General features: G+C 40.5%; 2 protein-coding genes across 2 annotated transcripts in view; one reads left to right on the top strand and one right to left on the bottom strand.

Annotated features, from left to right (window-relative positions):
* The window catches only part of LOC119917318 (stromal membrane-associated protein 1-like), a 37450-nt gene extending 25588 nt beyond the window's left edge, over positions 1-11862 (top strand). Inside the window, exons 4-5 of the mRNA XM_038737593.1 lie at positions 5648-5883; positions 9032-11862. Coding sequence (XP_038593521.1) covers positions 5648-5883; positions 9032-9178 — 383 coding nt within the window. The 3' untranslated portion in view covers positions 9179-11862. The remainder of the gene's footprint in view (positions 1-5647; positions 5884-9031) is intronic.
* The window catches only part of b3gat2 (beta-1,3-glucuronyltransferase 2 (glucuronosyltransferase S)), a 56110-nt gene continuing 38955 nt past the window's right edge, over positions 10010-27164 (bottom strand). Inside the window, exons 3-4 of the mRNA XM_038737592.1 lie at positions 25590-25738; positions 10010-13903 (exon numbers count right to left, since the gene is read on the bottom strand). Of these exons, the coding sequence (XP_038593520.1) occupies positions 13817-13903; positions 25590-25738 (236 nt within the window). The 3' untranslated portion in view covers positions 10010-13816. The remainder of the gene's footprint in view (positions 13904-25589; positions 25739-27164) is intronic.

Genomic DNA, 27164 nt, shown 5'->3' with positions numbered 1-27164 from the left:
AAAAGTAAATGTAATCTACTTTTAACTATGCTTCATTTGCCATTTATACCTTCGTTACAACTAGTCTGTTATCTACTGTGCATCTTGCTACATTAACTGAAAGGAGCTGTCATCCAGGCTATATGTGTGGTTACGCAGGAGAGCTCTGACTGGTGTTCTTGTGCCAGATATTAATGAGGTGGGTAAATGCAAAACCTTTTAAATTTAAGGTTATTCTACTAATGTAAACCAAATCCAGTGTGAACTGAATGGTTGGTATCATAAACACCGCTGCACAAACCTGTCCAACAAAACGCTGTCAATGTTGGAGACCCATCTTCAAAACAGTTATTAGCAAGCATGTAAGGAGCCTAGCTACAGCTGTCAAAGTTAGCACGCTGTATAACTAGTAGTCTACAGGTGCGTTCGAATAACTGGCTGACTTTCGGCGACTTGATAGGGGAATAGCGCCGTCAAGTCAGACACCTCCGGTAGACTGCGTGAGTTTACTGTGAGCGTAGATCAATGATCAGGCTTTGCTCCCACAAGGTCTAGTGACGTTTTGCTGCGCAGGTCTTGTGCCGAATTCTGCATGCCTGCCGTGTATTGCCCTCGCGGGAGGCACATCTGTTATACTAAGAAAAAAGGTGGATGCAAATTTCAGTAGGTAGCCTACAATATCTGTTTTGCCTAATTATGCAATTCACTTCTTAAGGTCCTTTTAGGACACTTTGCTGAACGCGGTTAACGCCACATGTTTTTGCTGAATCTCAAGAAATGGTACTTTTACTAAGTGTAATAATATATTAACGATTCTTAATGTTCATAAAATATATACTGACCATTTATCACTATTGATGAACCCCACAAAGAATAGTATAGCGTTTAAAAGCAGAACTTTAATGCATTTTCATACAATTCTTGGCAGGCATGCAAAATTTGGCATGACACCTGTGACAGTCAACTCCCCTAAGTCAGATGATCACTGGATTGATTCTGATATATTAACACATTGAAACTGATCTTGGCTTTCACTACGCATTACTCACAGGTTTCCCATGTTATTGTCAGAATAATTCTTTATTCTGTAAAGATTATGATACTGGGATAATCATCATATTGTATTGGCTGTCTGTGCTATTGGAAAAGGCAAATCATAAGTAGAACAATTCATATAAAGCAAGTGGTTTGGTTGGCTGCACGTCGATATCAGGTAACAACAGGTACAGGCAACAATAGTAGGTTAGGCAGCAAGCAAGTGTGATATCTTTCTAACACGATGCACAGCTGATGAAACACTTATTATTCCAAAAAGAGACTTGAGACTTGGCTGGGGCTTGCATAAAATGACTTGGGAAGATCTCTGGCCCGCACACACAAAAAAATATTAAACCACAAAGTAACTTGTACTTTGAGTAGTTTATTGGCTACTTTCGCTTGAGTAGATTTGTCAAATAGTAATTTTTACCTTCACTTGAGCAATTTTTTATTTTTTATAATTGTACTTCTAGCAAAGGTTTTCAGCAACAGGCAGCTATTTTCAGCTAAAAAAACACTTTAAATACTTTAAACACACTTAACTGCAAAATGTTAGACGGAAACAGTGACTAGCTAGTGAACATAGTGGAATATTTAGCCTAAAATACAGCTATTTCCCTCAGGAGTTGGTGCAGACCAAAACAGAGCTAAAAGTTGAGTAAATACAGTATCAAATGTGTGCCCAGAAATACAGCTCTGACTGAATGGTAATTTTGCTCTGTGCTGTAACTAGGCATCTGTTTGCTAACACGGTCGCCATATCAACTTAATAAGGAGATATAATGTCCATAAAATGTGTTCATAGCCTATTTGCACTGCCCCCAAAATTTCCAGCATTGCCTATGTCAGCTTTAAGGACATGAAAACCTGGATGACCTGCAATTTTCAGATGTTAAACTCAGACGAAACTAAAGTTATGTTATGTTACTAAAGTTAAATTATGTTTGGCCCGAAACACCTCCAAAATATATTATCTAAAAATAATTAAGGAATCTCAGAGTTAACTTTGATCAGGATATGTGAAAAGTAATTGTAATCCAAGAAACTTTTTGTTAAACTCAGCGAGTAGTTCCTCACAGTTTGCTAGCTCTCCATTTTGTTTGTGCTGTGAAAAGAAATCTGGTTTTCCTTCACAGCCCTGGCTGTGTAAGTATAAAACAAAGAATGAGGTGTGGACCTTGCCACACAACAGCCAATCAGCAACATGTAATTGGTGTTCATGCCCAAGAGTGATGGGGGACAGTGTGAGAGAGTTCTATACACCAGCACATTGGAACGTGCTGGACTTCAGGCACCGTGAAGAAGGAGAGGAAAAGGTCTGAAGAGTATAAATTGAGAAGAAAGTTATATGACCAGGCAAGGGCAAAGGCGTTTCAGTGCTGGAGAAACCAGAAATTTGCGGGGTACAGCTTCTGGGGGAGCACCGAAGGGAGAGTTGTATTTGTTTGGCAGTTAAGTTCGAATCACTTACCCTCCATTTAACTCCCACATAAACTTCAAGCACTGCCTTTTTTCACTTATGTAACACTGCAAAAATCAGGAACATCCTGTCTCAAAATGATGCAGAAAAACTATTCCACGCATTTGTTACTTCTAGGCTGGATTATTGAAATTCTCTCTCTGCACTGGCTCCCTGTAAAATCCAGAATAGAATTTAAAATCCTTCTGCTACAAAGCCCTTAATGGTCAGGCATCATCATATCTTAAAGAACTCATAGTACCCTATTATGCAGAATGTATGGTTACCTGTGGTTCCTAGAGTAGTTGGTAGTTGTTGAGGTGAGGATCCTCAACAGCTTTTTTTGAACCAATACACGGATCAAAACACTTAAATGTGTTGTACATATAGAATGGAAACAAACACTATACACATATGGTGTCTCATACGCAGGAAAAACATACAGTAATATGAGCACAAGAGTGCACACTGAGACGTTGACATGTTTGTGCACACACACCTACACACTTTCACACATACATCAGAGGAAAGATACCTCATAAAAATGTAGGAGAGTGAAGGCAGATGAAAGGTCAGCATGCTGAAAAGCAGGCGGGGCCACTCCATGCTGCATTTACTGGAGTCCCACTGCAGTCGTAAAAAATAGAGAAGTGTCTGCAGATTCACACTCATCTCACAGTTATTATGTGTAAAGACTGAGTGCTGTGTGTGTGTGTGTGTGTGTGTGTATGTAGGTGGATGTTCATACATACACATATATTAACTTGAGCATGTTTGGAGTGTGTGGGAGAGCATTACTGGTACATGTTTTTTGAATGGTGGAAACTAGTAGGCAGCAGATCTGTACAGCAGGCACATGTGCATATTGATTATATTGCTGCATTTCCTAGGAGGAAATCAGGATGAAGGGCTTACTGCTGCCATATTGTCCTCTCACAATCCAAATAAATGCTGATGGAGATGAAAGCCAGAGAAACTTGCCAGGCTAATGCCCCAAATCACTGACTTCCATCGTGGAGTGTGTGTTTGTGTGTGTGTTGCCTCTCCATATTATAACAGGATGGATGTGGCTGTAAGAGCAGCTAATAACAAAATGATCAATGTCACAATACACTGAAAACAAAACAGTCCATGGATCTATATTTCCACCGAATTCACACCTGTTGCGGATTGTAAAACACTGAGACATGGTAGGAATTGTGCTAAAAGAGGCTATACGTTAGTATCAGGTAGAAGTCTCTAACATATTCTACATGCAGTCAACACAGCTGACTAATATCAGAAGATGTTTGTCCATTTAAAGAAATTATCTTCTTTCTGCTTCTTGAGGTTTTTCCACTCCCATTTTTATTTGGCTCCTTATCACATTCTCACAGTGGACTCATGTAGCACTGACAGGCAAATGGACTGATGGGTGTTATATATTTTCATGGAAATATGATATTCTGCAGCTTCAATTTAATCTTTAGAGGCAGTAATAAAAAAAAAGTGTCTCTGCTTTTTGGTGTGTTGATATCGGCCCAGTCGAGCGAACCGCCAATCTGGTTTGTCTAATGTCTTCATTGTCACATCAGCAGCCGTGGGAAATGTTCTGTTTGTTGCACCATAAATGCCACGAATATTATCAAAAAACTGGGTTATGATAAGAATTCCTGCTAGTTTTACCATTTGCAAGGAGGGTGTTTCTGAGACCCCTGAAATTTTATTTTAATTCATTTAATTTATATACCACTCTGCAAGTGAGAAGCACCAAGTGCTTTGTAGTGATAGAGACACAAAGTATAACATAGCAAGGGACACATAACAAGATATAGTGTCTATAGTGACCATCATTACACAATGTGATTTCCTGGATTTTTTTTTCTCATTTTGTCTATCATAGTTGAAGTGTACCTATGATGAAAATTACAGACCTCTCTCATCTTTCTAAGTAGGAGAACTTGCACAATCAGTGGCTGACTAAATATTTTTTGGCCCCACTGTACACCTGATATTAAAATCTAATCTTTAAATGTTATCCGGTTGCAGATTAGAAGGAAAAACGTATGTGGTCAGATCTGCCTGACCTGATCTCATCTGACAGTAGCCTGGCTCGCATTGTGTCATATCTTAGGTAGGTATAAACACAGTTCATAGCCTACAACGTGCTGGCATCCACACAACTTAACATTAGAGCCTTCAGATACTTGTCTTTAGCTAACATTAAATATTAAAAGACAGAAGGCTGAAAGATGCACCTCTAATGATGCATCTATTCTGTTTACATGAAAGCGCCAAAAGTTGCAATAATCTATAGAACTGTGTGAAAAACTTAAAGCAATACAGGTGGGAAATAACTGACCTACAGTAATAAATAAATGTGTGTACGAGTGTCCGTGTCCGACTCATCTGTGGAGCTGGTCGGTTGTTAACAAGGCATATAATTTATCTAGTCACAGAGTAGTTTACATGCTGGCACTGCAACACACTGGGACAAACTGACACAACATTTTTTTATACAAGAAAAGAATAACTTCATGTAGGCTATAAAATTTCCAGAAGTTACAAGAGCAGAAAAATAATCAAGAATTTGTTGTATACAAGGTTTCACAAAGTTTCCCCTAACTCAACAACTCACAAAACTGCACGTTTTTAAGGGAGTCTGAGACGGATTTAAGCCACCTCACATTCCTCATGCACAGGTTTTGCTAGATCCGATCTCAGTGTGGATAACAAGAATGCATTAAAAATTCCAGGTTTAAATGCAAAGGCAAGATTACACCGTTTATTATCCGGATCACTTATCTGGATACAGATCACATTTTAATACCAGGTGTAAGCAGGGTGTAAGCGTTTTGAAGTGTTTCAAACATTTTAGCTAGGGTTATATGGAAGTTTGACTTTCTTAACACATTTTATATGTGGATTTTAAAGAGTAACTAATTACGCTTTAAATAAATTATTTTCCTACATATCTTGTAGGGAATCAAAGCTAAACTGGGTTTCTTGTAGTTTATGAGGAAAACTGTTTATTTACTTCAACACAGCTCTGTTTTCCCTTATGTTTAGTTGAAAATATGATCAGCTGTAGGAAAGTTTACATCAAGTGCTGTTGAGCACAGTTATATAACTAACTAAGAGTGTGTGTGTGTGCGTGCGTGCGTGTGTGTGTGTGTTTCTTTGCTCCAGCAGGAGTGTACATGGGCCAGCCTCAGATGCAGTTCACTCCACAGGGTTTCACCCCAGGGATGGGCGGAGCCGTGCCATCCACCACCATGATGGGTGGAGGGGCCATGATGTCCGGCATGGCTTTGTCCAACGGCGGCTACATGGGCGTGCCACAGCAGGGTGTGATGCCAGCCAGCCAGGGACAGAACATGTACAGCATGCAGCAAGGACAGCAGCAAGGACAGTGGAATATGGGCCAGGTAACTAAACCACACTGAGAATGGTGTTTATTAACTCATTTTATGGTGATGATGAACTCAGTTTAACATTTAGCTTGTAATTCCACTCCAGTTTCTCTGCACAACTCTTAAGAAGCTTAGCAACCTAAATAAAGCATAATGTTTAAACATATTGTTCTTTTCCTTGACACCACCTGTAAAGAGTTTCATTATCCTGGTCCTAAAAGTTAATATATGTTCTTACATAATGTTCTGCTCCCTAATTTCATGCACAGCCCAGTGCAGTAATGACCTCACCCCTTCAGCCTCACTAAAAGCCCAAGACGAGCAGCTTTAATCAACTATTCAATCTTTTTATAACCAAGGTTATTGTATAATAATATAATGGTACCTTTTTTCTTAAATTCTGTCAAATCACTTCCTTGTTCCTTTGTCCCTAATTCTAGCCCAGTACCATGAAATTATTAGCGAGTACGTAATAAAGTCACCAACATTTGGTGGGGTTCTTTGACGCAGGGGCAGTTGTGACAAAGTCTTTTAAAATGTATAACTAGCTAGGAGTGACACATAACTGGGTGGTGTGAGATATAGTATGTGTAGTATAATAAAATATATCATTTAATTGAATTGTATAATAAAATCATGGTAAGATAGATCTTATTTTTGTCATTTTCATTCAACATGTGATTAAGTCCATTAGTGTTCCCAATCGTGTTTCTTCTGTTTTGTAGCCAGTGAATATTTGACTCTAGTGATTGGGTTGGACCAATATACAATATGGAGCCAATATTTGTCCTCTAGTTAAAATCCAATCTCCTCCAGTCAGTGTTGCCCAGCCCTGATGTGATGTGTTTGATTGATTTGAAATGAAACCCAGGAGTTGAGGTTGGCTCTGTATCCCTCTGGATTCCATGTTTGATTCTCAGCAGCAAAAAACGCAGACACAGTAACACACAAACAAGCTGTTAGATCTGTACAGAGGCGTCATTACCTTTATCTGCTCAGCCAACAAAATGATCCGTCTCTGTATCTGTATTTGGATTGAAGACCAGACGTGGTCATGGTGTATATAGGACGTCACGTTACATCAGGCAAGTGTTTTCTAACCTTATATTCATTGGCAATGCAATTACTTTGCTTTTAAAGTATCAAATCGATTTAATGCATTCGGTACTTATCGTCTTTCATTCTTTCATTTTTTAATTTTCATTCAACTAAACTACGTTTTATGAACTGTCTGAACCCCACCTCCACCCTGCCATTAACCGGAGGACACTGAACAATCAGTTTTGGAAATTGAAATATTCTGTTTTGCATTGGAAATGGAAACTATATAGGGTAAAGATATATAGAAAAACATCCTTCAGTCGAAGAGGAAAATCGTATATTCCAATTGCATTAAATGTCAATCCACTAGTGGAACAACATCACAAGCTCTGATGTCCGAAACAACAGTAAATTCCATTTGTAGACAGATTTTGCAGCTTGTGCACACCACTGATTATCAATTATAAATATGCAAAAGCCTCAAACAAGTGTCGAACAATAAATAAGACCAACTGACACCACAGCAGGTACAACAAGTGAGATTAGGCTGCAGAAATGCCACTGCCACTTTAACAGCAGACACACCATGTATAAACACTCTCTACAGTGGCTGCAGCCACAAACACATAGATTCACCCTCTTGGAATTTCTTCCATAACCAGTCCTCTCAGCTGTCTGTCCCACTCTAACCAGTCCTCTCTGTCCCACTGCACTCCTCAAAGTTTTCAAACATGTTGCGCTGAAAGAGGCTCCACAGTCACAGTGACAGAAACCGCAGAAAGGCCTCACACACCTGACTGAAGGTGGACGATCCTCAGCATTCTGGCAAATGTACAAATCCACGTGAGCATTTTAGCATTTAGCCAGCATGCACACGTTGGGGTGTTTTTGATTTGTGTCACAGCGTGCTCACCTGTTGGTGAATTAAATCAGTGATTAAAGAAGGTAGATGCAACTTTTTTGTTAACAGTAATACTAAAAAAATACCATCCATCCATCGTCAACCGCTTATCCTGCATACAGGGTCGCAGGGGGCTGGAGCCAATCCCAGCTTACATCGGGTGAAAGACGGGGGAACCACCTATAAAAACACTAATGAAACACTAACATCATTTAAACCATTATTAGGTATTAATAACTTGAGTCAAAAAACTGAAATAATATGCTTCAGGACTTTGGCCTGTCAGTTAAGCAAATAACCCAGCAACTCAACGTCATCTCATTTTGATTTAAATGTTGCTAAATCCTGATTGGTGCATGGAAGTACATGAGTGAAATAAACAAACAGATTATTTAGTGTAGGACCCCATTGCTCACAGTTAGAAGGTGATTAAGAAAATAGGTTGTCAGGGCCTTTAAGGATGTATCCAAACGAAAAGTGTAATTTACACTCGGCTGGATCTGGGCACAGTGTGAGCCAGATGAGTTCTGGCTGATCCCACGATATTCTGATTATTCTCCATTCAGATAAGATAGCCAGATACAGATCCCTTGTTAACACCTGTTGGAAAATGGGTCTTAACATTTTTAACTTTCAGTTCATCCCAGTTAACAAACCAAAGTCAAAAAAGTAAAGCTGTACTGCCAATTAGGAATTTAATTAAACAAGACAATAATTACCAAGCTCAAGTGCAACCCTGACACCGTTGATGAAAAACATCAGCTAAGTTCAGTTAAAGCTGTTAAGTAACCTGTCTGATGACACACATACATACACATGCGTCACTGGCTTGTCCGGGCTTGGCTGACACACACGCATTACCACACACACACTCGCCTACAGCTCTCAGATGACCAGATAAGTGAGTAGCACTGCACCAAAGCACATTCATAATAGATAAGAATGGATGGAAGGAGGAGGACGAGCAGAGGAGGTGGGTGGGGGATGAAGAGCTGGGAAGTGAGATGGGGATGGGGGGAGAGGGCAGGGACCAGAGGAAGCCAGAAGCCCTTCAAGAGCAGAGGCGAAGGTAAAAAGCGAGGGATGGAGTCGGGATAAAGGATGTAGAGAACCCCCCCCCCCCCCCCCCCGCTTCTGGGATGAGGGGAATAGCTGTCTATTTTTGCTCTGATGTATTCTAACACTGACTTCCCTCCTCTCCGCCTTTCTTTCCTCACTCAGATGACCCAGCAGATGTCAGGCATGGCCATGAGTGGCGGAGGGCCGGCGCAAGCCACTTTCAACCAGTCAGGGGCCCCCGCGGCTGGTTGGCCCGCTGCTCCCCCTGCGGCTTCTGGCCAGACCCTCAGCACTCAGCTGTGGAAGTGACAAGGTGTGGGTCCAGAAGATGAGTGGGGGGGAAACTAGAGTGGTAATATGGCAACAAAAATGGCCAAATCTGCTCCTGACCCGCCCGTCTCCTCACAGCTCCGTATAAAGAACGCACAGCGGGGGTAGTTTGACTGCCCCTCCCACACCCTACACACCTTCAGTGTGGTTTCTTTAAAAAGCCAAGACATCACACTGGATAGAGCGCAGGGGGAAAAAAAAGAAAGACTGGCAGCTGTTGTTTCCCATCTTTATTTCTACTTATCTCTTCCTTTAGTTGTTGTCTGAAGAAAGAGACAAAACAGCAGAATCAGAAAAGAAAGCTGCTGCATCAATAACTCCAAGTGTCTATTCTAGTAATATAATATCATTACCAAAATGGATAGTTAGTGAGTAGTATTTCAATACGTACAGTAGATATGGCTATCTTGTGGTTGGTCTTTGCTACCCTGTCCTCCCACCTCTCTCTGCTGTGTATATTGTAACCCCCCCCTCCTCCTCTCCTCCCCCTCCTTCCTCTCTATAGGGCGGGCTGAGGCTCGTAGCAGCTAATAGTCTGAACAGTACTGTATTTATGTGAATAAGATGTGAATCTTTTTCAGAGCCATAGAAGATTTGATGACTTTGTTTGGTTTGGGTTCTCTTCATCACGTGACACTCATTATCACAACCGCTTGAGGTTAGATTTTTTTCCCTCAGCAGCCAGTGTACCGCTCATCATCTCTACAGTACATCATCACATACACCGGTGGTTCCTAACCTTGGGGTTGGGTCAAAAGATCCTGAGGGGTTGCAAAATCGTTAAAATAGGAAATGGAAGAAAGAAAAAAATTCTCATTTTTTATTTTATTTTTTCTGAATCTGAGTGTCTTGCCTCCTAGAACTCTGACAACTATTCCACATCGTTAGAGAGGGTAACATCACTCTTTCAACTTCTCTTTTTGTATTTCACGACTGTAATGATTTTTTCTCCACAAATGCAAAAAGACTAAAACATGACTGAAACATTAAAGGTTTAGCAAAAATAAACAACTGCTGTGCCTGCAGCGCTGTCATTGTTATGCATATTCAAAACAATATACGCCTATACAGCGAAGGACTGTCAGTTTGGGGAAATAGTCTTTGTAGTGAAGGGCGAGAGCAGTCACCCTACCTGGATTCAAGCCCAGGTCGACCAAACAACGAACAGCACCCTCATTCGCTTTCTTGCTGAGAAGATTCGATTCGATTAGAAGAGTGATACCACTCTCATGTCTGTCTGCTAGGTCTCTAGTTGGAGCTGGGCAGCGGTTAGCCTAGCATAGCATAAAGACTGGAAGCATGGGGAAGCAGCTAGTCTGGCTCGGTCCAAATTTTAAAATTATGCCTAACAACACCTCTAAATAATCAAGTAAGTGACACTTTATATTGTGTTTTGTTCAATCCTTACACAAAAAGAAATGTAAAAAAAAAAACCTTTGGAGTTATGTGCTGAAACTGGGGAACCACTGATAGACACACTACACTGGCTGTGACAACAATATTTGGCCAGTTGATGTTGTTACTTTTAAATATTGAAGATTGAGATGAAAATATCGGTCCAACCCTGTTTCTCCTTCTTCAAGCTGGTTAAAAACAACCTAGAACTCCAAATGTCAAGGATTCCCTTTAAGACTCAGTAATTGCTGGGCAGCCCTTGTCTCCCCTGGGTGTCTTTGGTAGCCATGCTGTGGTGTTTTGAAGTGTTTTAAAACCAAACGAGCTGGGTTTAGTGGAAACTGGGCTCCGACCCAGTTAAGACAGTCCTTGTTGTTGAAATGAGCCATTTCCTCAGCTCTCCCCAAGGCAAATTAAAGCACTACTGGAATCCCAGCTGTTTGTCTTTACTGCACTTTAAATAGCAGAGCAGGTACCCCTGTCTCGCTGTGTTGTGGTTTCATTTCAGAAAATTGTTGTGTGGGATCAGCAGGGACGGTAGGATTTCTGCAGTCTTTTTTAAATTGAGTGAATGTGACACCCAAAACATTGCTCCCTTTACATAGGATGCTATAACCGTATGTTCTGCCATCCGCCATCTTTATTGTGGTGTTTTGTTGTGTGCAGTACAAGAGAAGCACAGTTCGTCTGAAGCAAATAAACCTGGATGACCAATAAGAGGGCTAGACTGGCAGGGCGAGGAACAGGAGTGGACAGTGGTTGCAAAAGGGGACTTGTATGAAAACACTGGATGGGTCCCTTCACCACTGTCCAGTCTGTGTTTATTGGGAGTAAGAACAGAGGAGCAAGAGTGGAAATGAACAAACACACTTACTTACTTACTTACGCACACAAAGTTACGATCACACAGCCGAGTGGCGATGCAGAGATTCATTTCCGTATACACAGGGTCCCTCTGCCATGCAATAACTGTAGCACTCTCATGTGGTTAGTGTGAACAACCCATAAACATATTCAATAAATCTAATGTCCTCCAGGTTTATTTCCAGTGTGTTTACATTTTCTGGTGCCTAGTACAGAGAAAAGAAAAAGTGGTTTCCGTGCATAAAAAAAAATATCCAGGAATTTTTCTGTGTTCATCTTTGTCCAATGACTCCTTCAACTGTAAAAGTACTGTTTTTTCTTTTTGGAATTTTATTGGTTTGCTCCTTTTTTTCTGTTCCAAGTTTTACAGAAGGGTCATTTGAAATAAAGGCTGTTGGATCCTGGATTGAATCCTGTTTTTGTTTTTTTTTCTTGTGTTTACATCATACACCAACACAGTCCCCTCTAAACTTCAGTGGTCAGGACAATACCGCCGTCTAAATACACTGAAGAAAACGGTTCACCTTTGAGCTGCGAAACTAGCGGCCAGTCTGATGTCCTGCTTGTATCTCGTCTACTCAATTCATTCCTTTTATTCCTCCGCTGGCAGGTGAGTTTGTTGTCGGCCCACAGTCTCTACATTATTGATGGCAGCTTGTCAGGAGTGATGTTAACTTCACTTGGGCCGTTTTCAAACCTGATCACATACTTCACTTACGCAGAGAGGAAACGGTAAAGGTTGTTCCAGTCCATTACATGTGATCGATTCAGGGTGTTGTAAAGGAGAATTACAAAGCATTTATGCATCAATGAATCATTACTGCATTAACTCTGAGACATTGATGTGACTAATTTAAACAAAGACCAGAGCTGGGAAACCTAGCTGCTTCTGTCGGCCTCTGATTGGCACTTTATAGCTATGAGCCACTGAAGAGGGGCAACAACAGTAAAAAGGTCCTAGGTTTGATTCCCAGGCGGGGCAGGGCCTTTCTGTGTGCAGTTTGCAGGTTCTCCCATGTTTCCTGCGGATACTCCGGTTCCCCCGACCATCAAAGCATTACGTTAATTCTCCTGTCAGTGTCCTTGACCAAAGCACTGACATAGAACTGTAGTTGGTCCCCGGGCGCTGCACACTGGCTGCCCACTGCTGCTCCTAATACTTCGGATGGGTTAAATGCAGAGAACAAAATTCACTATGCATACTGTCCTGTGTACTGATTTGATTTAAGCGTGCAGTTCTTCCAGAGCAAACAGACCTAAAACTTGCAGTTGAAAAGGTTTGCTTCCAAACATTTATTTTGCTCAGTGAGAGGTGTGAATGTGAGATGAAAAAACTGCCAGTTTTGTGTGCGTGATACTAGATTTCAGACGTGGTTAGCCTAGCTTAGCGTAAAGACTGGATGCGGGGGGAAACAGCTGGCTCTCTGAAAGGTTCAAAAATGCATCTACCGACACCTTAAAGGCTAATTAACACACTGCATCTAGTTTGTTTAAAAGGTTAACAACAATTCTAATGTCAAAATCACAATTTGTGATTTTACAGGGGAGTTACATGTTGGAGATTATGCAGATTATCTTTCTATCTGGTACTTAGTATAGCATGACTGGCTCACTGTTGCTGCACCCAGCTGTTGGTCCAAAATAAATTGTTACACCACGTAACTTCCATTAAAACCACATGTTGTCGTTTAATCTTTCTGCTTATGTACAGATTAAAAGAATGTGATCAAATGTGAACATGTGCTGGTAGGCATATTCTTGAACTTTGGAGAGGGCCAGGCTAATTGTTTCCAGCCTTTATGCTGAGCTAGCTTTATGCTATCAGCATCCTGATACCAGCTTCATATTGGCTGAGACATGGAAATGGTATCAATCTTATTATCACACCAAAAAACAAACAAAAATAAAAACAAATACACATTTGTTGTTAAAGAAACAGCATCACAATACCACTGTCATAAGATATAGGCAGATATCTGGACCACAAGCCTTGTTTGTTTTGGTAATTATATCACGGTCACAGTTAATTTGACAATGATGTATTAATGAATATAAATGATGTTAATGATTCTCATGGTACTTCTCAATTCAGCATTATAATTTTTTTTAACATCAGCAAGCCATGGATGGAGGCAATGAAGAGTGCAAGTCATCTCAGTTTGTGAAATGAACAGTGCTGTCCGACTCTCACTGAGCACGTTTGACAGACAGCCAGAAGTCATGCAGCTCATCAGAGTCTGTGTCCATCGTGAACAGATTGTATAAACCCGATATGGAAAGAAAGCAGGGTGCTGTATTTTGTCCCAGCCAAGAGATGATGGCCAGCCACAATCAGCTTCTGGTCTTGGGGTCCTCCTCTCACACCTCAATGACAACAGTGTCTTTCCGATGTTTGGGTTCATTTGCAAGGTGTGGTTTCTCTGTGCGAGTGTGCCATACCAGCACCTGAAAAAGAAAGGATGAAGAAGAATGAGAGAATCTGCTGACAGTGGAAACGCTGGGCACTAAATAAAGAATGAACAGGAGGTTATGCTTGGATAAATGCAGCAGCACAAATGCAGGCGGATGGCAGAGCTTTACTGATACCATGTAGGACCAAAAAATTACGTTGATTAAAGCAACAGATACCTGGTATTCTGTGCCTAAGAAGTCCCTCTGTAAGGTTAGGAAAATGTTAAAAAGCTTTTAGAAAAATAATGGGACACTGAAAACGGCAGGTTAGAGGACCATTTGGATTTCTTACAATATTCAATCAAGTTTAAAGTACCCAGTGGAGGTTTGTGGACACTAGTAGCCAGGTCCAGTTACACGAGTGTGCAAAAGCATGCATTGCACCTTCAGTTTAATAAGTAGTTGTATGCGCATCACTGTCAAAATAGCCCTACATTGTGGCCATTCATGTTGCTTCAATTAAAGCTTGTGAAGCTAAAGCTTTAATATTATCTCAAAGGTTGAATTCTTATTTAGTTCTTCTGATGTCTGCTTGAAATCTAAAGTTTAATACTGTGTTGAATGTGTTTAGAATATGGACTCATGTCTTCTCAAGTATCACCCAGGCGGGTTCTCATGCATATTCATGTTTATGCTAAAAATGGCAGTCAACAATAGCAAACTGGTATAAGTATAGAAGCCAGAAAGAATGCTTGTATAATGTTTTGTAATGACAATGTAGTGGTCATAGTGAGTGAAACTGTGATCTGTGACAGACATTGCAACATGTGTTTTGTATGTATATGTATAATTGTTCATTAGCCATGTTTGATATCTGCTAAACTGGATGGACTCTGAGCAGCAGTACAACAGATGTTATTCTGGTCCAAAGACTGAAATACAACTCTGGAAAAAACACTGGATATATCCTGGAATGTAATTGTAAGATATTTGATTCTTGTGAGGAACCACTGCAAAACTGTATTCACATAGTATTTACAACTTTTTCCAGCATAATCTGTTCATCGGGGACCACGCTCTGGACCTGTAACACCTACACTATTTGTCATTGCTGTTGCTGGCCTGCACTGTTATACACAGAAGAGACATCCAATTTGGTGATAAAGAATGAATGTACCTTTAATTGCTGAGATCTAGGAAGGAAACAGGGGACAAGCAAGTTAACCCCAAGGTTAGCCGAACTTATTTGGAGGAGAACACGAAGGCGAATAGTAACAATATTACCCAAACTGTTCTGAAACGGACCCCAGGGCAGTCCGACCCAATCTGCATAGACCAGAGAATCATCATACCCAACCTAAAAACAAGGCCTACTACATGAAAACTAGTAGCAGAGTGATCGAAAACAGTGGGGGACAAAAATGTAAATTTATCACAATCTGCTGATAAAAGGTCCATTCAGATCCACTTGGGTATTAGACATATTGACACAAAGATCAGAGATCGGCAGAATGGCATATGCCTCAGTGCGGATTTTACAGATTGGCACCTGTGGTAATTATGGGAGGAGCCTTTACTGCATCAGAGGTGACTGGCTACATATAGGACTAAAGCTAGTCGGTAGACGTATTTCCCTCGTTGGAAAGACTTTTTGAAGTAAACTTGATGATGTTCTGATGAAATATCTGTCAAATCAAAGACATTTGCTGTAGTCTTTGAAACAGAGATTGCATTGTATCCTCCTGCTGTTGAATTTAATGCTCACCAGTCTGCCAGGAGGGATTCCACACACAGGAGACACCTCCTGAAATGGATCAAATCAAAGCATCACGCACCTCACTGCAGCTGTTTGTCTTGTGTTTGCAGCCAATTTCACAGCAATATATTGGTGAGAAAACACTGTTTCTATTTTGCAATGGATGCAAAGCAGTGATATTTTCTGTGAGAGAGGGACGAATTTAATTCCTAAGAGATTCAGGGGAGGTTATGTGGATTAAGAATGTTTTTTTTTTGTCAATAGGTAATGAGCTTATAATACGTGTGTGACATTTCTGGGTCCAAAGCAACACACACACACACACACACTCACAGAGGCATGATTTATTGCTAGCTGTGAACACTGGCATTGTTTCTGAGCTACTTCAGGTGGAACATGTCACTTCCTGCACACTGTGCTGCTAATTGGCCCGCTTTGCATATCTAACGAGGCTAATGTAGCAGCCACTAAAGCATCACTCTGAGTGGTGGGGAAAACAGTACGAAATGTGTGTGAGTCTGTGCACATGTGCGCACACGCACTAATTATGCAATAGGAGTGCCCTCCCCGTTCCCCTGGACTCACACACCTCTCTCCCTCCTTCTCCCAGTCTGCTCTCCTTTTTCCTCATCCATCACGTCCACTTTTTCTCTTTTGGCTTTGCTCTTGTTTTTACTTCTTAGTCCTCTCTCAGTTCTCTTCCTCCCTGAGGCTACTTTGAGACAAAAGGCTTTACCAGGTTAGAGCTTTTTTTTGCCTTAATAGTATAAGCAGAAGACAGTTCTGTTTCTCCCCATCAGAAGGAGGAATTTGTGGAGAAGCAGTGGATGGACAATTGGGTAGCAGCAGTTTCCAATTTTACCACAAAATGACATTCATCTTGGACGACTGCACTTAAATACAACTTGAGTCTTGAGGCGCTGGCCATCATTTCCATCAGTTATGAAGATATTGTACTCACTATATATAGATGTAGTCTGAATTGAATTTATTTCTAAAGAAACATAAACACAATAATATTTGGTTATTAAAGAAGAGTGACCAAAATATGTACTGAGCAGCATTTTACACTTGTCAGTGTTGTCTGATGGACAAGTTAATTATGTAACGGAGACACTGTTTTAAATCACCTCAAATACATCTGAAGCATTTTTGTACTGCAATTTCTTCATCAGAACACTTACCTACATTATATCTGCATTACTCTGGGATCAAGGATATTTATCAGTCCAGCTCTAGCGCTTACCAAAGTAGCTGCTGAGATCTGGGGTGGTTACCCAATCCACTTTATTTGGACATGAAATTTAGTGCAGTTGAAGTTAGGTAATAATCCCTCATTGCACAGGAAAACTGTGAGCACACAACTACTTCAAAGATGAATCAGTTAGTCAGTCAGTAAACTCTAATGGATGTTAACAACTGACAGTTCAGCTAGTAATTTTACTGTTAGCCTTGGTTTTCTCCACAAAACGAGTTCGCTAACCTGGGTGTTTATTTTAAGTCCGAGATCTCAGCAATAAACTTGATCAGTATAATTATTTTTGCCACTAATTTTAATTTTTTGGGGGAAAGTAAATATTCATATTAAATATATCATATTGTCCCTCTGATCTTTCCGTCTGCAGCTTACCCCACCACACACTTATACAGTACATACTGTAAATGTTTTCCACATGTAAATCATATCACTACACAAACTGCTATATTACATCTTTATATATATATATGTGTGTGTATATATTTGATATTTATAGATTCTTATTATGTTATATATTAATTATGCACAAAGACACCAAAGCAAATTCCTTGTATACATACATCTACTTGGCAATAAAGCTGAATTCCGATTCTGATCAGTAAACTCGTCAATCCTTCTATTTGCTAATGAGGAAATTAACATGTGGTGTCAAAACAATTACACCATCATTAGTAGCTGTTCTGGAGCTTTTGATCATAGTTTGAGTTTGCCCAGTTGTCATGAAATTCTAGATGTTCAAATTTCCCTTTTTCTGAACACTTTCATGACTTCAGACTGTCAGTAGTCGTTTCCAAGGTCCAAAGAACAACATTTAAATCTCATTTCAACATTTCAAAGAACCAAGTTGTTATAAATGATGGGTCCCTTAATGGGTCAGTGAGGAAAAAATGCAATCAAGACCACTTATAAATGCACTCAAGATGCTTTGAGGCTCAAATCACCCAAACCAGATCTTGCGGCGGTCAGAGATGCATTTAACCACATTATTAAAATAGAAATTAAGTTTAGCAGCAAACCTGAGAGCCAATTCAAATTTAACAGACAGTCATATAGTCTTTCAGTCCATAGCAGTAGATGTCCCTGTGTCCATTTTCTCGCATTGTCATTTAGCCTTTCTTCTTTTTATACTCCACCTTCAATCAATTCATCTACCTATTCCCTTTTCTCCACACAGGCATTTACTCTCCCTCTCTCTCCTCTTCCTCCTGTGCTATCATCTGTCTCCATCTGTTCCTGCCTTCCCCCTCTTCTCTTGTCCTGTCACTGCTGTCTGTTGCCATTACTCTCCTCCTCTAACTACATTACAGCTCCTGTCAGTCGTCTCCAGATACTGACCTGGCCATCAGATGAGCATTTCTGCCCTCCACTGTCAAGGTCGGGATTCAGGCTCTGTGATCTGATCCTAGATACCTTCCTCAAAGTGGACAGAGCCTGGAGTTAGGGTGTGTCAAAGCTGTTGAGACCAACCAAAACCAAACACAAGTGGTTTCAAATGTAACTAAAGCTTGAGAGTTCAAAGACTATACGATTTCAGCCTGACAAACATATGATGCCATGAGTGAAAATTGGGGTTGGATGCAACAACCGATTGATTTATCCCGTGTAGTGTATCATAGTGGACGACAACAGTGTGTGATTTGTTTTTGCCCTTTAACGACAAATTCCACAACGTCTTCCAAAAGTTGACCAATAGCAGCTGAAAGAGAAATTATTTATTTTTTTCTTTCTTTACTCCGTCTTCTCCGAACACAAGACAGTCAGTATCATACACACCGCCAGTGTTTGTTTACATTGTTGTTACTGGTAGTCTGTCCCTAGCACAGTCACGTCAGGCACGCCGTGAAAGACAGTAAGCTATGATTGTTCGGGGACCAACCATTCCTCTGATAACTTAGTAGAAATGAATTTAATCCTATCTTATCTTTTATCTTCAATGAAATGTCACCTTGGTTCTAGAGGAGAAGTTAAGGGGTTCCTTGGGTTATTCCTGGAAGGTGTGAGTCTGTTTAGTAAATCTTGAACCTTTAATTCCCTCTCATAATGGACTCTTTAGGAAAATCCTATTCTGCTAAGGATTTGAAGAAAGCTTAGAAAAATACTATATTCCTAACAAGATTATATCTACTTTAAGGCAATGGATGCACATTTTGGGAAATACATCATTAATTTTCTTGCCATGAGTTTTATGAATTATTGATACCACTCTCATATTGTCCATTCAACATAAAGCTTACCCTAGCATTAAGACCGGAAAGAGCTAGCCTGGCTCTGTCCCAAGTTCAAAACTCCACTTCTAAAGCTGATTAATTAACACATCTCATTTGTTTAATCTGCTCAAAAACATAAATGTTAAAAACAATAAGATGTAGTTTTATGCTGGACTATGTTAAAACCATAAATTGTTATTTTGACTATTTACTACTATATAGTATTTTTCTTTATTTTTAAAAAAAATTGACTCTTTATTGTAATGAGAATTAGTGTAATGAGCTTTCGAGATATCGTTTGGTGGATTTTGAACTTAAGACAGAGCCAGGTTAGCTGTTTCCCCCTGTTTCTAGTTTTTATGCTAAGCTAGGACAACGTCATCTGCCAATATATTTACCATACAGACTCTTAAAGACAGTATTGTCAGTAACAATTGAATACACAATGCAAAACCTTCTGGGTCTCTCTCTGCTCCTCGTATCACTCTGCTAAGCCTTACCTACCAAACCCACAAGAATGACTGAAAGAGTGAAACCTCATCCCATGTAGGGCTCGCTCTCCACGGCGTGAGTCTCACCAAGACCTCAGTCCCTCTCGCTTCCAGTCGTCTTCTCACTGCCCCGCCAACACTTTGCGGCCCGGGGTAGAGCACCCCAGGCTTCGGAAGCAGCTACGATAACATCTTACAGCGGGACGACAGGCTAGTACACCACTGGCCGCCTCTCAAACGTTATTCCCCACTGTTTGTCATCATGCCTCTTTGCCACTCGCTGATACGAGCACCATGGCACTGAGCATAATGAGGCGGAAGCTCCGTGTGAAGCCTGGATGTGATCACACCTGTGTTATGGACTATATGCTGTTGTTGGTGGAGGAGGGATGGTTGTTTTGACCTGGCAGCGGTGAACATTTGCAAATGGCATTAGGTGCAGTGGGAGGAGCCAGGGGAACCTCATTTCTTTCACAGATTATCTGTCTCATGTACTACTGTCAGGGTGACAGTTTGGGCATATATGACAGTTAATTAAAAAAAATCCCTTCTGCATCTTTAACTCTGGTCAAGAAAGCAAATAGGGGCTTTTCTAAAATTATTCAAATTATCAAACTATTCCTTTAAGGTTCTTATGATATATATCCTTCTTAATCCCATCTCAATCTCAATTGGTCTGATGCTTCAAAAAAAGAGAAACTGATACTCATCACGGTGAGGGTTCTTCAGGATTATGTTAGCTAACTCTTTATTCTTAATAAAATTGTAATGTGTATTATATAAAAATAATATCTATTCATCTGAACTATTGGTAATTTTTGTTATTTTTACTTGCAACGAGGGGATGACATGCAGCAACGGGCCTGGGGTTGGACTCAAACCCACGCCGCTGTGCCTGGATATGTGGCGCACGCTTACCAGGTGAGCTACTGGGGCACCCCGAAACTTAATTTATTCTACCAACCCAACAATTGTGACTTCACGATGATGTGTCACATCTTCTAACTGCACGCCAGTGGCTTTATGACTGATAATGTCACATCCAGCTGCTTTTCTAACTGACATGATAGATGCTGATGCAACATCCTCTTGTCTGTGTGGTGCTGGGTGATGACTGATGATGTCACAGCCTGCTAATGGCCTGTATTAATATCAGCGGCAGGGCACCTCCATTAGTGTAATGGGGCTGATAATGATGATGATAGTTTCAACACAGAGCTGTCTGCAGCGGCAGCATCAGCCAGCTGTAAATGATGATCCAGCAGCTTCGGGGTTTTTATCCTATTCCCTGTAGGAAACATGTAGCCATAACCACCCAGGGACTTACAGTGCAATAATGTGACCTGCACACGTACAGTTAAAGAATAAATTTAGATTTCATATTTGTTGATGCTAGGTGAGGCAGCTGTTTGCGGCACTTTTCTCCACAGAAACTGGAAATACTGTTTACGGTGGAACGGAGGGATGGAAGCAGGATGGTGATTTGTCTGGCATAAAATAATTTTACTGGCCTAAATATTTATCAACAGAACTAAAAACCATAGCTCTGCTGGTGCCCCCTTAGATGCTGATATGGTCTGTCACACCACACAACTAAAACATGCTGGACTGAATTAACAGTCAGGTGTTGTGTGAGCCTCACCATCAGCAGGGGTTCAGCAGGGAAATCCGACTCTGACCATATTCTCGCCTATTTAAACCCCTTTATATATATATATATATATATATATATATATATATATATATATATATATATATACCCCTTAATACACCCACTGTCATGCACAAGCAACTAATTCAACAACTAATAAAATAAAACGAATAAAAACTAATTCAACAACATGCATCTGTGGTGGTAGTTGGGGGACTCACTAACAACCTTTTTTAAGCAAAACAAACAACCATGCTGCTTTTTTAACCTGTAGTTACAGTTAACACCTGCAATACAAAACAATAAACTGGACTACTTAGTATTAGAAAGTAAATCTCCTTTCAGTGTAAGCTCCTGATATTGTAACTTAGGCTCAGACAGTTGGGATGGGCCACTCTCTGTGGCTGTTTTTGTAACTGAGGGCAATGCTGCTTCATTTGTCAGCAAGATAACTATTGTAATGTTAGCTAGCTAAGTTGAAAACCTTTCTAATCTCTGTTGGTAGCCCAGCTTCCCTTTTTTGGCATCAGGGACATGTTTATTTTTGTCAGAACCCTACTGCAGGAGTGTACTAAACTCAGAGCACCTTTCTGGTGGCAGGGTACCAGAGAGGCTCTGTAGTGAAATGGTCAGATGAAAAAAATTGTCTACCAAAAATAATAGCATGTTATTCTTTTTTTCAGTTTGCTATATCTGACTTATGTGCATTGCCCTTCTACAACACTTTTTAAATTACCAGTATTTATTTATGCCGCAGGAGACTGTACTGTATAAGGCATAGTCTGTTTAGACTTATTTAATGTACAGTAACTTTGTCTTTATTTACTGTAAGAATGGTACCTTCTTTTCTGAAACTTGTTTATGCTACTTATACACTTATCTATCTCTGCTCTTGTCTTTGCTGTTCCCCACTGTGGGACAAATAATCTCTTATCTTATCTTATCTTATCTTCTAATGCTTATAGACAGGTTTCTGTACAACGTCATCACCGAGATTTTACGAAGCATTAGGTTTTTTAACGCCACTGTCTGAGATAAAAAAAAACCAAGCAAATGGCTCGACTTCAGAACCAACGTTACTGTTTTGCACATACGTTCATTAGAGAAGTATTCAGTGCTTTTACAAAACACAAAACGTTGATTAACGCCACTCTCTCCTGTCGAGTGAATGCTTCACTGGTATATAACGTTAGCTGCCGGGGAGTTTCTTTCTACATGCTAAATTTCACATTGCTGTACTGCTTTAGCAGATGCTTCAATACAAAATTGATCGTGGAAGACAATGTTCTTTGCATCTCTGAGTACTCAGTACTCTGAGTTTCCACAGCACAGCTCTGGAAAGAATGCCTCTCTGCCTCTTTCTTCCATTAGCTGCTGACTTGAACAACATTACGTCTGGCTTCGCTAACCTGCGGTCGCGCATTATATTAATATTCAAAATGAAACATAAAGAAACAGATCCAACTCTGAAATGGCAGTTTATTATTAAGTCAACAAGAATTTACAAACAATGCATAATGTACGTTGATTACAGTGGTTGACCACAGCCTTCTGTCCGGCTACCAAAGCGCTTTTGCCCCCTGGCTGCGCACACATCCAGTAGCGTTTGTATACAAGAAACCTGTCTATAACTTAAAAATTTTGAAATTGCAGAGAAAACTCTGCCCATGTTAGGGCCCTCGATAGTTTGTTCAACTATTCCCCACACTGTAATGTCCCGAACAGTGGGGCTCATATACTTGCAAGCGTGAATGTTCTTAACAAATGTCAAAGCAAAATCTGCAGCCTAAATTACAAGATATCCTGTTTGTGTACTGACGTTATGAGGGTGATGTACATTTCCAAAAAGTCTGGAAATTACGTTTGAGTTATTTTGTCATGAACCAGTTTTGACCTGAATGTGGTACTAAGAAAAAGGTGATACAGTCACCAGAAGCATTCAGAATAACCTTTTAGGAATCAAGAATAGCCATACCAAATTTCATGGCAATGTGGCCAGTAACCGTTGCTGTTTTTGTTTTTGCAGCCTACATCTAGGTCTTGTGTTGTGATGCCTGACCAAGTCAATCACACCTTTGGAGGCAGAGTTAAGAAAAGGAATGTCAGTAGTGACAAGCGTGGACAACATTGATACAGCTAGACATGCTTTTGTCAATGGAATCACAATCTGCATATTTTCAGCCGAAGTGTAAATTTGTTCGTGTCCGCTGACAGTGACAATGATGTGATGAATCCGATGGTCACTGCTGATTGGTTAACGCAAAGTAATCCCTCCTCCCCAACAAGAAAATGGTTATGATCAGGCAACTGCGGACTAACTTCACCATTGCCAGTAAACAGTATCAGAAAAGCAACAGTTGAATGAAAACATAAAACCTGTAAATAAAATTTCCACTTGCAGATTTGGGGACGCTTTGAGATCACGTACTCCTTTAAAAGGTAAAAACGGAATAGAATCCATTTCTCACAAAAGGTCCTTTAAGGCATCTCCGTGATGGTTGTCAAGAGGATGAGTGGCTTCATAAAGCCATGTGCCAACAGGGGCTGTGGTGATTTGAGATGAGCTGCATCGATCTAAGCTGTCTAAGCACACAACTAGAATTTATAGCGCTATAACGCCATTTCTATCCAATTGAAGCTGTGTGAGTCTAAGTTTAGCCTGTGCCACCAGCTTGAAGCATGAGTCATGCTGTCAATATTGGGGAGAGATGCCCCATGGTTAGTTACCACTGTGATGGTAGCCATTATTATGACTGTAGTTTAATATCTGCCCCAGGCACACACACAAACACACAAGTGCTAGATTCGATTTATTAAACCCTGGTCTTTGTCTTCCTCCACCAATATGCAGGTTAAAGGCCCGATTAGACAGAGCGCACTTTGCAGGCTGAAAAATGTGGCGTACTGTCATTTTTGATGAACACCATAATAAAAATATCAAAATCATCTGCCTTATTCCAACCCTTTATATATATATATATATATATATATATATATATATATATATATATATATAGGCAGGGGCACTGAATGTGATTGAGGGTAAGAGGCTGCTCTCAAATATACTGTGGACACAGGAAAATGATATTAGGGGTGCAGCTAACGATGATTTTAGTACTTGAAGCTTCTACTGATTATTTCATCGATTCATCGTTTAAGAAGTACTTTTGCTTGGTGGCATTTGTTTGTGGTAGGTTATGTTTGTTTTAACGTCACTGTTGTATTTTGGATTTAGGCCTAACCTACTGTTTATTTAGCCTCGACTTTGTAACTAGCAAAACATTACAGTGACAATGCCGATGAAAGTGAGCTAACGTTAGCTTAACACAAACCATGAACTGTATACAACGATTGGCAAAATCATATAACTCCGGGTATCCAGCAACAGCCACCACTAGTTTGTCCTCCCCTTTTGTCATCTGATTGGACAGTTGAAAAAAACACCAATGATATTGGGCACTTTTCTGCTGAGAGTTTAAGTTTTTTCAACTGGAGGCGCTCAAATGCTCCTGCAAAAAGTAAGGCGTCCCGAGCGGTTTATAGAAAACAACTGGAAAAAGACGCCTCTCACTGCAAAAAATGCGCTCTGTCTGATCGTTACTCAATGCAGTGACTGAGAGAAGCGAAATAGAGAAAAGACACTTTACAGAATACAAACTGCATGTTGGCTTATTGTTTAAATGAAATCTTAACTGTAGACAGTAAGGAGTTTGCAGAGATCTGTAATGGATTTAAACCAAAAGTGGTTAGAAACTATCATATATTTTCTAATAAAACCATGAACAAAATATACATAACCTTTTGACCATTAACCTAATATAATCCAATAAGAAATCACAGTTTGTGTTTTAACCCTACATTTGAGTCTAAATTAAATCTGCATAAATGGTAATGGTCTGGGTGGAAATGAATAGTGAAATCAGAACACGAGGAAATACAAGTCATAGCCCATAGTGCATTATTTTCCTGCTCTGCACAACTAATCTTGTAAAAACGAATGAAGAAGTACCATCTACACCTCTGTGTTTTTAGCCCCTGGCCTAGTTGTTTACATTTTGACAAATCTGTATCATGTAAAGTCCTGCTGCTATGGCTGCTGTTCACACTGTGCAGGCAGGCTAGATCTATAGCCTGCCTGTTTATACAAATTTACAGACCTTTATTCTTGATGGATTTTTGTATCTGTTCAGAGCGATCTCTTTATTATAGAACATAGAATAGAAATTAATACTGGCTATCTGTGTTTGCATTATACAACACAATTGGTAAATGTCCTTCCCTTGAAGCTGTGAGCAGCAAAGAAGGCCCTAGACTCGCATTGTTCCATGAAGTATTTTCAGTCTGTAGCCATGCTGACAGCAGTGCCTACTTACTGACCCGGGTACAATTATTGGCCTTGGGCTCCAACTCGGTGACCTTGGTGATCTGCTTGAGGAAGTCGGACTCCTGCATCCCCGGCTGAGAGCCGCGCCGCTTGAACTGCGCCCGCGGGTTTGCCAGGATCACCTGGAGGTTCACGGCGAAACCTGAGGAAGAGAGAGGGAGCAAGAAGAGGAAGAGTGGGGACAGAGGCAGAGAAACGTTGAGGAGGTTAGCCATCATGGATTAAAAGCACATTATTAGTCTATTATAATCACAGCAGAAAATGATAGAGTGCATTAGTGTATCTAATGACTATGATATGGCTGATATGAAATCCCTTTACTACAGGGGTCTGCCATTCTCCTGCGATAATTGCACTACAGATGAGAAAGTCAGGGGGAAGTCAAAATGCTCATGATGCCAGTGTGTTGTAGTAGAGGAGAGGTGGGGATTAATGGCTGGCAAACCAGATTTAATCAACCTGATTAAAAAATTGGTAACAGTGGCAGAAAATCTAACGCTACGTAATTACTTTGTAAGCAGAAAGATATTGTCCTGCAAGCAGGAATGTGTTTGAAGGTCAAAAAGTTATTCTGATTGGGAGATTAGTGTTCAAATATTCTCAGTTTAATTAATCCATGTCTTCACTTTATATCCTTTAGGCAATGAACTAAACACAAAAGATGAAGCTAATCCCTTCTACTGTCATGCTTAACCTTGCTCCCACCAGCGTGTCTGTGGAGAACACGTCATTCACACATCTGATGTGTTGTCTGACCCTGGGGCCGGAGGTCTGAAGGTGACACATGACGTCTCTTTTACATCTTTTTGCCTCTACCTCTAGCTGACCCTTTGCTGACAGAGCAAAGTGCTCGGAGATGGAGCTGTGATGAGTAATGGTGGAAGAAAAAACTTGAAGAATGCTTTGGACAGAAATAACTGATCTATGAGTTCCACTATGAATTCTGCAGACATAAACTTTCTCCAGGTGAAGGCCTTTTCAGTGTAGTTTTGTGGCAAATACTCTGTTAAGTATCCCTTATTGCCTGGCACTGAGCTACTGGCTTCTATTCTTCTGCCAGTAGTCTGCAGTTTGTCTGTGTTTGACGTGAATGTTATTGCCACATTAAGTCACTTTGCATGTTTATTAACTGATGCTCTTGAGGTCCAGGCCTTTGTGGATCTCTAACAGTCTCTAGTTATTTTGAACACATTAAACTGATGATTGTCAGACCGCTTTTAAAGTTGCCAAATGCTGGTAATTGGCCCTCAGCTCTATGTGATGGAACGGTGTGTAGCATTAGTTGTTTATTAAAGCCACGTTTCCACTAAAGGAATTATACCCCGGAACTAGAAACCTTTGGAGGAACTCACTGCGTTTCCACCACAGGGACCAGGGTCTAAATTTAGTTCTAGGGTCTGTATTTTACCCCCAAAAAGTCCCTGTGGTACTTTCCAAAAGTACTTTAGGGGGGTGGAGCTTACCTTGTCGTGATTGGGCGAGTAGAGGCTACTGGCTTTACATTGAGCATGTCGGCCGCTCCTCTCTTTTCCACCATTGTTTGCAAACCAATAAATCACAATATATAC

The sequence above is a fragment of the Micropterus salmoides genome, unplaced genomic scaffold, assembly GCF_014851395.1.
Source record: "Micropterus salmoides isolate LMB-PRFRI ecotype aquatic unplaced genomic scaffold, ASM1485139v1 Ms_hic_scaffold_22, whole genome shotgun sequence".
NCBI lineage: Eukaryota > Metazoa > Chordata > Actinopteri > Centrarchiformes > Centrarchidae > Micropterus > Micropterus salmoides.
Note: the sequence above shows the minus strand (reverse complement) of the source record. Positions and strands in the feature narration are given on the sequence as shown.